Source organism: Oryza sativa, chromosome 1 (assembly GCF_034140825.1).
Source record: "Oryza sativa Japonica Group chromosome 1, ASM3414082v1".
NCBI lineage: Eukaryota > Viridiplantae > Streptophyta > Magnoliopsida > Poales > Poaceae > Oryza > Oryza sativa.
This window is the reverse complement of record NC_089035.1, coordinates 10,123,063-10,136,621: the sequence shown is the minus strand read 5'-3', so window position 1 is coordinate 10,136,621 and position 13,559 is coordinate 10,123,063. Positions and strand designations below refer to the sequence as shown.

Genomic DNA, 13,559 nt, shown 5'->3' with positions numbered 1-13,559 from the left:
TTTTCTTTTTTTCCCTCAGCCGCTACGGCGGCGCGGCGTCTACTCGCCGTGAATGGATTGCTTCTTTTTTGCCATAAATTCAAGGGTGGTGAGTGGTGACATGTCTGTTTGTTGCGGTGGTCGCGCTGCGCCCACAGCAGGAAAACGGTCATAGCAGTCCTACGAAAAGGATTCTCAGTTGAAAAAAAAATGCATATTTAGGTTTTGTTTGGCTAGATGTTGAGTTCAGAGTTCTTATCCATGTTAGATTTCAATTGAAGGGATTTAGACTAATATGTCTTAATAGAAAAAAAAGAATCGAAATGGTTCATTCAAATGTTATTAATGTAATTCTAAATCTCGATATCGTTTTAAAAAGTCTTAGATATAGAGTTGGACTAAATGAGATCACAGTTTAATTATTTAAGTAGCGATTGCGATACACCAAAGAAGTTAAAAGAAATTATATTGGCTAAAATAGAAAAGGATACTACTACTTCTACAAAAACGATGTTCAATTGGTCCCTCTATTGGTGGAGAAACATCTTTAGCCGGTCAGCCAAAATTCACAATAGTCCCAATTACAATAAAAACCGGGACTAAAGATATCTTTACTTTTGAACAGGGACTAAAGATATCTTTACTTTTGAACCAAAAGGTTAGAGTTTTTTTTTTATCTTTAGTCCCGGTAAAAGATCTATTTTTAGTCTCGGTTGGTAACACCAACCGGAATAAAAAGATCGGCATGCGCAACATAGGTGGTGGAGAGTACTAGGCCAGATCGAGGAAGAGGAGGAGCGGTTAATATATTATATCTCCTCATTGTCCTTATCTCTTCCTCCTCCCATATTTCTTCCTCTTTCTCCTCCTCTCCTTTTAACTTCTCTCCTCTAACTCCTATCCTCCTTTTCCTCTTTCTCCTCTAACTTCCAAGCGCCGGCTGGCGGAGGGCCTGGTGGCCGGCGGCCTTGCGGCGGCGCGGAGGCCCGGGCGGCGTGGCGGAGGGCCGCGCGGCGGCCGGCGCGGCAGCGGCAACGCCTTTTTTTTTCTTCTTTTTAGAATTTGTGATTCGGATCTATGTATTTGAATTGTGTGTGATGTGAATGTGATGTATCTCTGATGAATTTTGTAAAAGTTGTGATGTATCTGATGTATCGATTTGGGGAGTTGAGGATTTGAGTATTTAGGGATAATTTATTTGGGATTTTGGAATGGGGATGGGGTGAAATCAATATATTAAAAACAATGAAGAAAATAAAAAAATAATGGAGCAATCGGATCTAGCTAGCCTAGTTCTATCTTTAGTCCCGGTTAGTGTTATTAACCGAGACTAAAAATAGATTTTTATTTCTGGTTTTTTCACCCAGTACTAAAGATAGTGATCTTTGCTCCTAGATTGATAGTCCCGGTTTTTAAACCGGAACTAAGGGTTACGAACCGGGAGCAAAGCCCCTTTCTCCACCAGTGCTCGGCAGCAACAGCGGAACGTGAGGCGGCGGCCCCTGTGCGGTTGCATTTGCCATTGCATCGGTCACACGACACGACGCCCTCTCTTACACCGGTCACATGTCGGGACTCTGATCGGATCCTGCGTTTCCGGAGCATTCAGATCTCGGTGCGTCGTCTCGTCTGCTTTGTGTGGTCCGTCCGGGCGGCGTCAGTGCACAGGGCAAAAACAAGGGACACAACTCGCATCTAGGGAGTCTAGAGGCTATCATGATTAATAGCTTGCCGGAGCCGGAGCACAGACCGATCTCGCTGCTTGATAATAAGGGCATATTTGGTACAGTTTCAACTCCTAAATATAACTCCAGGAGTTGAGTTTGGAGTGGAGTTGTGAAGCTGCCTAAACCCAGCTTCACAACTCTAGTACATTTTGTGAGAGAGCTCCATCTAACTCCTTTTTCAATTTTAGTGGAGCTGAAACTGTTTGGCTAAGCTCAGCTCTGGAAAATACCAAACAAACCTTAAAAGTGATGACGGCGGTGGATCCGGAAACGGAGACGAAAATGACCGGGCGTCCCATGTTCCGTATACTGTCCAGACTCATTTAGTATGCTCAAACAGTGCACTAATTATCAATCAGACAGTACTGTATTCTAACACTTATTAAGATCGATCGCAAGATTAGGCCGAATGCCATGTGCTCCATGCAAGCGTAACGTGGACATGGCCTTGAGGCCTTGAAGAAATGCTAGCTTTTGTTTACAGTAGCAGTGCACTGAACAGTGGCATTCCGTATAAGGTTGTTGCTTAATTCACTCGCTCGACATTAATGCCGTGGCCTTATTAAGCAGTGTTTGACCACGTACTAAACCTATCATCAAGCGTTGAGCAAGTACTTGCAGTTTTTAATATTGACCACCGGCAAAAAAACCATCAAATCCTCTGCTGGAGTGGAATCAAGAATTTAGCTCTAGAAATTGGGTCTGAAGTGGAGTTGTGGAGCTACATAAACTCAGCTCTATCTCTTTAGTTCATTTTATGAGAGAGTTTCACACAGCTCCACTCTTATTTTAGGTGGAGCTGAAACTGTCTGGCTGAGCTCCAACTCCAGAAGAGATAGAGCTGAAGTTGTGCCAAACAGACCCTTATTCAACCGCTCCGTTTGCCGCGTGCAATTGCATAGAGCCAGGCAGGCATGATGAACCATATGGAGGAGTATTGAAGTGAGGTGTACGCAGTGGTGAGCTGCCAGCAAATCAGTAGCTGACCTGCTTTTTTTCTTCCTTTTTTTTGCATCGTCCATGCATGTGAGCTGCTCGTGGCCTGCTTGTCACGGGAGACCCCGAGCTACATGGGGGAAGGCTGCAGATTTGCCACATGCTGCGTCGTCGCCGGATCATCACACTTCACACAGTTTTCACAAGCAACGACGCAGAGACGAGATGCCTGCACTAAACATCACGCAAAGGCAGGAGGAAGACGACGGTGACTCGATCGGTGATCCGAGAGCGCCAAGCTCCACGTACTGCTGTGCCATTGCCCATTGCTAGGATGTTATTGTGCTAGTGTCGCACATCAGATCAGATAAGGAAACTCTGCAATCGACTACACCATGCCTTTAGTGATAAAGGTCTTGTTCTTTTCTCTAACAAAAAGTTGAATAAAGATAAAGATTTCCGTGCCACGTTTTTCAATATGAAATGGTGTGTTTCGTGCGAAAACTTTCTATGTGAAAGTTGCTTCTAAAATATCATATTAATCTATTTTTCAATTTTGTAATAATTAAAACTTAATCAATCATATGTTAATATCATCTCTTTTTACGTAAAAAAACTTATTTTTTATCTTAATCTTTATCTTTAGGAGAAAAGAACACCACTAAAATCGCGGTGCAGTGGATTGCAGAAATTTTATTGGGTCTTCGCCATACCAAGTAAACTTGCTACTCACTGACAGGCGGTGGCTCAATCCGTATGAATCGTGAGCTATTAGCAGTAACTGTACAGCGAAGGACGTGAAAATGGAGACGATGAGATCCTGCTTTTGTGGCCGGCCTTCCACATGGCCCTATGCACATGGCCGTCACGGTAAGATGGAGAACGCATTTGACAATTTGTACTGCTTAATACTCCCAATTGCTAGTGTTTGGATTCATTCGATTCCTGTGGCAGGCTGGCAGCGCATGACACTGTCGCCGGCCGATAAATATATAAACTTTGGAGTTGGAGGGACTTGATCTACTTCTGAATGGTCAGTTATGTTGCTTGACTGCGATGATTAAGCCAAATGGATGCTTCTTCTATTCCCTGTATCCATCGCCATGTTTGTCACTTCGGAGTGGATGAATATGCCCTTGAACGAAAAGACCAATCTAACCTCTTTATTGTTTGCTCCTCGATAGGCAGGCTTATTATATATCTTATTCACCGAGGACATAATGAAAAGCCACAAGTAAATATATAAAGCTTTACGTACTCATATTTGACTCTAATTTTAAGTAGCTGATACGTAGGTCCGATATTTAACGGGTTCATAGGTTAGTGACCCATATCAAAGGATAGTGCTATACAAAAGACCCATCATGTAACTACCCATAAAGAGAGACAAAATGAAGTTTTTAAGGGTGTGTTTTATACTCTTTCTTTTCAATTTCTATATTCTAGTTTTCCATATGCATGTTTTTTTAAATTACTAAACGTTTCATCTTTTGCAACAAAACGACCTATAAGAAAGTTGATTTAAAAAATCATATACTCCATCCATTCCCAATACTCTATCCATTCTCGATTGATCATCATATAGTTTATTTCCATATGATCATTATACTAGTATTCATCCCTTAGGTTTATTCGTTATCTATGTTGCATGGGAGTAAATGGACATTGGTGCATCCGTGCCTGGAGGGAGTATGATCATTTGTGCTGCATTTGTGCATAGACATTGCACCATCCCAATCCCCACTATTTTCTAGCAAATAACAAACCAAGACATTGCATGTTGCAATGATGACGAGGGCGGGGAAAGGGAAGCTTGATGTGGATGACGTGACCCCGCTTCTCACCCTCGACGTGTTGGACTACGACGTGGAGCAGCTATAGGACGACGAGGGTGCTCAAGCTCAAACCAGTGGCAGCCAAAGCCGGACGAAGCAGACCGGGCGGATTGGGTGGTGGATGGTGGCCACGGTGGAGGGACAATGACAACGACACGCACAACTGCGGCTGGTTCAGTCAATCTAGACTTGATCAGTTTGCTACCAACGGAGAAAGAACGTGGGGGCGGGAGCGAATGAGAGAGTGGAACACCGGAATGGGGCTCACGATTGGCAAGCCAATTTGGCTGGCCAAATTGGCCAGCGAGCAGGCAAGTTTGACTAACTAGATGGCAAGGCTATTGCACCACATTTTCAGCAAAAATTATCAAATTTTGGCTTAGAGTGTCAAATAGCCATGCTGTTAGAGATGCTATAAGCCCCTAAAAATTTTATTTGAATAACCCTAAAACTTACAATAATGGATCCATTTGATGCTAATAGAGTACTTGCTCTCACACCAATGATCTTTTGCACTAGGTCTTGGCAATTGTCCATGTCCCCGTCTCCATCTCTAGTCGCCCTCCATCTAGGGTTGGCAATGAGTCAAATATATAGGTTTCGGGTAGAGCAAGAACATGCTCGACTCGAGACCCAAAACTCCTCGCCCAACCCATGTCAAATACTCATATCATGTGTAAAGATAGACCCCATGCCTATGCTCGTTGGGTACTAGTATCATTGGTTTTTCAACAACATGATGCAATATATATATATATATATATATATATATATATATATATATATATATATATATATATATATATATATATATATATATATATATATATATATATATATATATATATATATTGATATTGATATTGATATATACATGCTATCACAATTAATATCTATTACTTCTTCCGTCCCAAAATGTTGGCTAGTAAGTATAAAACCATAAACAATCAATGGTGCAAATTACAATCATTCATAAGTAGTGAGTGCATACCAACATCCATAATTCTACAACTAACCAATGTACAGATTATTTCATCACGGAATAAGAAAACAAATGACCAAGCCATTAATATGTATCACTTTGTGTATTTGCACATTCAAGTTTTAGTTGATCTTTGACACACAATCATCCAGAAAATCACGTATGTACATTTATATTCGGGTACCCATATGTTACCTATGAGCCTAATACTAGCTCGGCCAAGTTAGGCATACCCATGAACACAAAGGCCCCGTTTGGTAGGGCTCCAAACTCTAACTACTAACTCTAAACTCCAACTCCAATGGGAGCTAGCTCCTATAGGAGCTAGAGGTAGGTGTGAAAATGTTTGGCTAGATTAGTCAGCTCCATGCCACCACGTCCTGTGTTACCATTTCATCGAACACATGGGGTGCGTCCCGTTGTCCTGCCGCTGCCCGGCTAGCGCCGCTTGCCTCTGTCGACGCCGCCACCTGCATGTTGCCCTGCCGCTGGCGTCGCTCATCTCGTGCCCCATCGCCGCACGCCGCCGTGCAGCAATCGCCATCGGCCAGCCCATGTGCCCTGCCATCGTCGTCGTTCATGCCACGCCCCGCCGCCCGCGTGTTGCTCTACCAGACTACCACCGTTGATGCCGTTGTCGGTCATCCCATGCTTCGGCCTACCACCACCGCCGCTGCGTGCAACAGTCGCCATCGGCCAACCCGTGCGCCCTGCCGTCGTCGTCGTTCATCCTGCATCCCACCGCCCGCGTGCTGCTCTACCACCGCTGATGCCATCATCGGTCATCCTACGCTCCGGCCTGCCACCACAGACGCCACCGCCGGCCGCGCGTCGTCGCCGCCTGCCATGCGCCTGCTGTCGCTGCTGACGTCCGCCGCCGCCGCCACCGCCACAGCCGCAGCTAGGACTCGGGAGGAAGATGGGGGAGGAGTGAGAACAGGAGGAGATGAGGTGGTTAGGGGTAGTTCTGTAAATACACTAAAAAGTTAAAGGGCAGTGGGTCTTTTGGGGTGGAGTGGAGTTGTGGAGTAGCAAAAACCCAGCTCCATCCCTATAGTACAATTTTGTGGAGCAACTCTGCCAACTCCGCTTCAAAAAAATATAGAATCTATACCGTTTGGCACAACTCCAGCTCCAGGTAAGATGGAGTTGGGAGCTAGAGCTGTGCCAAACGGGGCCAAAATCTAACATATACCCATGGCCATTGGGGAGGGGTTGGGGGGGGGTGTTACCTGTGTGTATTCGGACCCACGGGTTAAATTGCCATACCTCCCAATCTCCTTCTCTAGCCATGTGGTGTTGTGCCATCCTAGCTTCTCAACCCTACCCATTAAGGTTACGATGTCGGCCACCATTCGCTAATCCCGCCACAGGGTATTTACCATTTCTATTGTTACCATTGCCACATGCCGCATTGGAATCGTGGTAGCCTCCCGGAGCAGGAATAGCCTCTTGTTGACCTTTTTTTCTGAGTAAATTTCATAAATATCCACACTTTATGGTCGAAAGTTATAAGAAACAATAAGTATTATGATGTGTGAAACGTAACCACAAGTTTTATGGTATAAATGTACCATAAAACCCAAACAAAATCTCAAATAATTTCAGTGTATAAAAAATATTTTTAAAGTAGTGAAAAGTTAAACCAACAATGTAAATTAAGAGAAATAGTGAATCACACTTCAGGGTATCTTTCATTGCTAGAGTTTTACTTTGGACCACTAGTAGTCCAATCTTTTTACTCTAGACTACTAACTCTACCTTTGTTCCTATCTGGGTCACCCCATACCACTTATTGAGCACATCAACGGTCTTGAGTACATGGTTAGAGAAAAGAGTCGAGATGGTCCAAAGTGCAACAAATATATGGCTCCGTGCCACCCGCAGCCGCCTTCGTGCCCGCTCGCATGGGGCCTCGGCTCCTCTCTCGCTGCCCACAACCGCCTTCGTGCCCGCCCGCCTGCGGCCTCGGCTCCTTGCCCGTCGCCCGCAGCCGCCTCCGTGCCCGCCCGCCTCTGGCCTCGGCTCCTCGCCCACCGCTCGCAGCCGCCTCCGCCCCTGCCCCCCACCCACCACCAGCCGCCAGCCGCGGCCTCGGCGCCCACCTCCGGCCTCGGCTCCTCGCCCGCCGTCGGCCTTGCCTCCGCGTCCGCTAGCCGCCGCCTCTGCTCAGAGAGAGAGAGAGAGAGAGAGAGAGAGCCGGGGGGGGGGGGTGGCAGAAGGAGAGAAAAAAATGTGAGGACAAGTGGGCCCCACCTGTTTTTATTTGTTTTTTTCTGACTGTATCGGCACGCGTGTACCACGTAAGCTGAAAACCGCTTCGAATCGAGTTAGGGTGGCAATTTATCCGGATTTAAGACTTTTGGGGTGTCAAATATTCGATATTATAGTTTAGGGGGGTAATCATACTACCGCAATAGTTGGGGGGTGTAATTCGTACTTTTTCCAATATAAAATTAGCTAGTCACAAGTGAAAAGACTAAACTAAGGGTGAGTTTGAATTAACATTTCCATTTGGCTACTACCTCATATCCCAGAACTACTAAACAATACCTTTTTCTTTTTGCAAAACTTTCTATACAAAATTTTATTTTAAATTAAATAAATATATTTTTTAAATTTATAATAGTTGATACTTAATTAATTATATGCTAAAGCCCAGTCAATTTGCCTTCTCGAACGAAGTTTACAGGTGGTGGCTAGCGGAGGCGGAGGCTAGCGGACGCGGAGGTAAGGTCGCCTCTGCTCTGGTAGCACAATGTGCAATTTACTTATTAAAAAAAATCAACAATTAGAAGTTACATATAAACTTTATATTATAACATTTTAAAGGAATGCATCCTCAATATGTGTAGGTATGGCGTTCTACACACTTTAGAACCATATTACTCGGGATTATATGCCACATTTATAATAAATGTGTTTTATGAGAACTTAGACAATAAAATGTAGAGTATGCGTTTTTTTTTTTTGAAATTTGCTCCATTTCCCCTTGTTTTTGTAGTTTCCTCATTTTTCTCAAATTCAACCCTTTCTCAGTTTCTGTTTTTTTTTTTGCTCTTGGTCATAAGCTGTGGACTGAGTGGTCGGTGACCGTCAATCCCACAGTGACAGGCTGACAGCGGTTCTCCCCCGAATCATCTCCCAGAGCAGGCAGAACCGCGCACAACGGAGGGCATTTACGTCATTCCACCCAAACCGTCCGCTCCAACCCGTTTCACCCCAAGGGCAACACGGTCATTTCCTCTGCCCCCCCGCAAGCGGCCAACCCGAAAAATTTCAAAATTCCCTCCTCCCAACGGGCCGTTTTCGAAAGCCGACGCGGCGCGGCCGTCCGATGGGCGCGATCCGACGGCCCGGGGCGCCGGGCGGGCGGCGTGGGAGGGAGCGCGCCTGGGCCGTCCGATCTGGCGATCCGGTGCCCTAGGCCCCGCGCCCACTATAAAGGTCGCCTCCTTTCTAAAGCCGCACCCTCGTGTTCCCCCATTTGCACACCCACCCCCCCCTTCACTCCTCTCCTCTTCGGCCGCTGCCCCGCTACTCGCTTCTCCGAGGTAATTACGACGGGATTTTGCTATCGTTTTGGTTGCCGGACCTGGGATTGTGTGGGGTTTTGGATCTGGTTCGTGGTTTTGCGGTGGATTTGGTTGGGGTCGTGGTGGATTTGAGGGATTTTTTGTTTTGAGGTTTCGTTTGCTCGTTCTGTGAGTATTCTTTTTGGGCGAGGTTGCGGATTTGTGAGGTGTTTTTAGGTTCTCACAGCAGGAGTTCGGGCTTTCTTTATGTTAGATCTGTTTTTTTGGTAGATTTTTAGTTGTTTTGCAGTCCACTCGGCTTATTTCGGAAGGTTTTATCTGTGACATTTTGGGATTTGCTTCTCGGATTTGCTCTCATCGAACGTGCTTTCACTGAGAACATATACTAGATTCGTTTCGGTTCCCGTTTTGCTGCCTTTTTGTTCAAATTTTGAGCTTGGATCTGTGTCCTGTTTTGAACTTTTTGCTCTCAAAATACCGGGGGATTTGAGCTTTTCAAAAGCAGATCTGGTCCTCCTTCCATTTCAAACCAATCCCCCATCGTTTTCTCGCACCTAACCGCGGAATCTCCTTCGATTTGCCTCCCTCCCACCCGCAGGCACCAACCGGCAGCCATGAGGGAGATCCTGCACATCCAGGGCGGGCAGTGTGGCAACCAGATCGGCTCCAAGTTCTGGGAGGTGGTCTGCGACGAGCACGGCATCGACCCCACCGGCCGCTACGTCGGCACCTCCGACCTCCAGCTCGAGCGCGTCAACGTCTACTACAATGAGGCCTCCTGCGGCCGCTTCGTGCCCCGCGCCGTGCTCATGGACCTCGAGCCGGGTACCATGGACAGCGTCCGCACCGGCCCCTATGGCCAGATCTTCCGCCCCGACAACTTCGTCTTCGGCCAGTCCGGCGCCGGCAACAACTGGGCCAAGGGGCACTACACCGAGGGCGCGGAGCTCATCGACTCTGTGCTCGATGTCGTCAGGAAGGAGGCTGAGAACTGCGACTGCCTCCAAGGTCGATTCCTTGCTCCACTGTTAAAATGTTGCTTGTTAATTATGTTCGCGTGATTCCCGTGATGCGTGTTAGTTCAGATCTGGGTGAAAATAGTTCCAGATTTGGTAGTGTCGGCTGCTTTTTTTTCTTTTCTTTTATAAGCATATAATTTATCATGTGATGCTTTAGCTTTTTAGTAGAGTATTTTATTTCCTGTAGTAGCTTTTTGTTAGCTAGTACGTGTCACCCTGATATAATGGAACTTTAATAATCTATAATGTAGATTCCAAAGTGCTAATTATTTAGTCTTTGCTAAACTTGTTGTGCGGTATTATTGACCATTGTGATTTACCCACCTTGTGCTGTTTACAGCGAGTGAGGTCTTTACTCTTGGTTTAGTGTTTGGTTTCTAATAAGACTACTTGTTGCTCCAGTGTAATTTTGTTGTCATGTAACATAAGTGCGGATAGTTTTAAGCTGGCAAACTTGATTGTTGTGGTTACAGTTTTTTATGTTTAAAGCTCTGTTCAAATGATTTAGCCTGGGATTGTTTTATTGTTGTCAGTCTCTTATTAAGCTGTAAATCTTATTGCTAGCTTGTTATTCTGAAATATGGAGTAGTTTTTAATCCTTGCCATAAAACCCTACCATGAAATCTATTTCAGCAATCCTATGGCTATTATGTTAGCTAGCACTGCATCACCTTATATATGTTTTGTCTTTTCTGTAATCAGGTTTCCAAGTTTGCCATTCCCTTGGAGGAGGCACTGGATCTGGAATGGGCACACTCCTGATCTCCAAGATCAGAGAGGAGTACCCTGACCGGATGATGCTCACATTTTCTGTCTTCCCTTCACCAAAGGTCTCAGACACAGTTGTTGAGCCTTACAATGCAACTCTCTCTGTCCATCAGTTGGTGGAGAATGCTGATGAGTGCATGGTTCTTGACAATGAGGCACTTTATGACATCTGCTTCCGCACCCTCAAGCTGACCACTCCTAGCTGTAAGTTAATTCTTACTCTGGTTCTAACTAGTGGCATATGCTGTTCAGATTTTCAGAGATGTATTTGGTAGCTTAGTTTCATTCCAATGTCAATGCTTGCTTTGGTAGATCCATGTATCTTGTGTGGATCTTGCTATCCATTATTTGCAGTCCAATTTGCATGGTCCCAAGCCCAGCATGATCTACCTTGCCTTGTTTAATTATGAGGCCAGTTACATCTGAATCCCCTTGCTGGTTCGGTGGTTTAATTTATTTGCACCCATCGTACAGATCAAGCATGTTTCCTGTACACATTATTGCATCATAATTCAGTAGCTGGCATGATAGTGCCACCTACTCCTACATAAGGGCATCAACTTTTCTTAGGAATGTTGTTGAGTGCATCATGTACTACTATCTTTATTTAACCATAATTATTTTTGATTCATGTTAAAAACTTGCATCTAGTTTCTGTCTGTACTACAGTCTCTGCCTGTAAAGTTGCTATAGTGTTTTTATCCTAGTTTGGCTAACCTAAATTTTTCATATGAACAGTTGGCGACCTGAACCACTTGATCAGTGCTACAATGAGTGGAGTTACTTGCTGCCTTCGCTTCCCTGGTCAATTGAACTCTGACCTCCGCAAGCTGGCCGTGAACTTGATCCCTTTCCCTCGCCTGCACTTCTTCATGGTGGGCTTTGCGCCACTCACCTCGCGTGGCTCGCAGCAGTATCGCGCCCTCACTGTCCCTGAGCTCACCCAGCAAATGTGGGACGCCAAGAACATGATGTGTGCCGCTGACCCGCGCCATGGCCGCTACCTCACGGCCTCCGCCATGTTCCGTGGCAAGATGAGCACCAAGGAGGTGGACGAGCAGATGATCAACGTCCAGAACAAGAACTCGTCCTACTTCGTCGAGTGGATCCCCAACAACGTGAAGTCCAGCGTGTGCGACATCCCGCCGCGCGGCCTCTCCATGGCGTCCACCTTCATCGGCAACTCCACCTCCATCCAGGAGATGTTCCGCCGCGTGAGCGAGCAGTTCACCGCCATGTTCAGGAGGAAGGCCTTCTTGCATTGGTACACCGGCGAGGGCATGGACGAGATGGAGTTCACCGAGGCCGAGAGCAACATGAACGACCTTGTCTCCGAGTACCAGCAGTACCAGGATGCCACCGCCGACGAGGAGGGCGACTACGAGGACGAAGAGGAGCAGGTCCCCGAAGACGAGTAATCTCGCCGGAGTTTCTCCTGGGATCCCATCTTGAGTGTCGCCTGTTGTGTCCTACCGTTTGGGCAATCTTTATTATTGTTTCGGTATGATGATGCTTAATTGGTTATGTGCTTTTGGGTAATGTAGTAGTAGTACAATGCTGTGTGGTCCGTAGCGCCGCTGATGCTACTGCCACTTTAATCCGTTTCACCTACCAGACCATGTTTGGATTCGTATGCTATCGCATATGTTTGGGGAGTGTATTGGATTCTTGTACTGGTTTTGATTGCTCCCGTTGCTGTCTCTTGTCTTGCTGCATCGATGAGAATCTTGCTGCTGCTTTGTTGCTGTCTGCCGTCTGCTGTTGAGTGGTGCTACACTGTGGTGATTGTCTCAAAACAGACTTGCAATCTCAAAGCTGGTCCCCGGTCTGCCGCTTGCGCACGCTACTTGTCCTTTTTATTCGTTGATGGACAGCAAGTTCTCCCATCCTCAAGCTGCTGCGTTCACGGTGGAGGCCCGTGCTAGGTTGTTTTTCCATCCTCCAAGCCGGCGTTCACGGGCTCACGGCGCAGGCCCTTGCTAGTTTTTTTTTTTACTTCAGGCCCTTGCTACTTGCCACAACGCTTGTAGTTGTAGCTGGCGCCGGGCCGCCGGCCAACTCCGCTCAGTCAGATCACTAGCGTCGGTTCTGGTGTGGCATTATTTTCTTACGTCGAAACTAGTACCGTGGCCCTATTTGGATCCATGGATCCATGGGTTATTTTTTAGCCATACCTCAAATAGCTCTAAATAGCTTAAAAGTTTTAAACAGGTGAGCTATTAGAGCATCTCCAACAGTCTCTCCAATTCTGACTCTCCAAATATCTATTTAGCCAACTCTCTATCTAATTTAGCAAATCAAATTCTTGTTTACTTCAATGACAAATAGGACCCATATGTCAGCCTCAACTAACCTTCTTCCATCTTTTTTTCCCCACACATACTACATCTCCTTTCTCCCTCCAGTACTACTACTCCCCCACTGGCACCCCTACCTCGTGCGGTGACGGCGGACGGCGCCTACCTCGGTGCGGCGACGGCGGACGGCGACGGCGACGACAACTTGCGTGCCGACGGGCGGAGGCGGAGGCGAGGCGGCGGGTGGCGGCTCAGCGAGAGGCGGGGCGGGCTGAGGCGGGGCGACGACTGCGGCGAGTGAAGGCCAGCGGCTGCGGCGAGCAAAGGCCACGGCGGGGCTGGTGGAGGCGGGGCAACGGCTTGCGACGGCTGCGGCGAGCGAAGGCTGCGGTTGCGACGAGCGGGGAAGGCGGGCTGTGGCGAACGGCGGGCGGCGGCGAGCAGCGGGGCGGGTGCCAGCGAGCGGCGGGGTGGGCGCCG

The 13,559-nt window shown here is 46.9% G+C and overlaps 1 protein-coding gene across 1 annotated transcript; it reads left to right on the top strand.

Annotated features, from left to right (window-relative positions):
* The first annotated feature begins 8,928 nt into the window (after nt 1-8,928).
* Nucleotides 8,929-12,589, top strand: LOC4326917 (tubulin beta-1 chain-like). Its single transcript, NM_001406292.1, has 4 exons — nt 8,929-9,013; nt 9,594-10,003; nt 10,717-10,986; nt 11,521-12,589. Exons 2-4 carry the CDS (start codon nt 9,610-9,612, stop codon nt 12,198-12,200), a joined length of 1,344 nt encoding a protein of 447 aa, NP_001393221.1. The 5' UTR covers nt 8,929-9,013; nt 9,594-9,609; the 3' UTR covers nt 12,201-12,589.
* Nucleotides 12,590-13,559: the final 970 nt, after the last annotated feature.

Coding starts and splice junctions, on each gene's coding strand:
- LOC4326917 (NM_001406292.1), top strand. CDS start 9,610: ATGAGGGAGATCCTGCACATCCAGGGCGGGCAGTGTGGCAACCAGATC. Junction 10,004..10,716: donor GAACTGCGACTGCCTCCAAG/GTCGATTCCTTG, acceptor TTCTGTAATCAG/GTTTCCAAGTTTGCCATTCC. Junction 10,987..11,520: donor CAAGCTGACCACTCCTAGCT/GTAAGTTAATTC, acceptor TCATATGAACAG/TTGGCGACCTGAACCACTTG.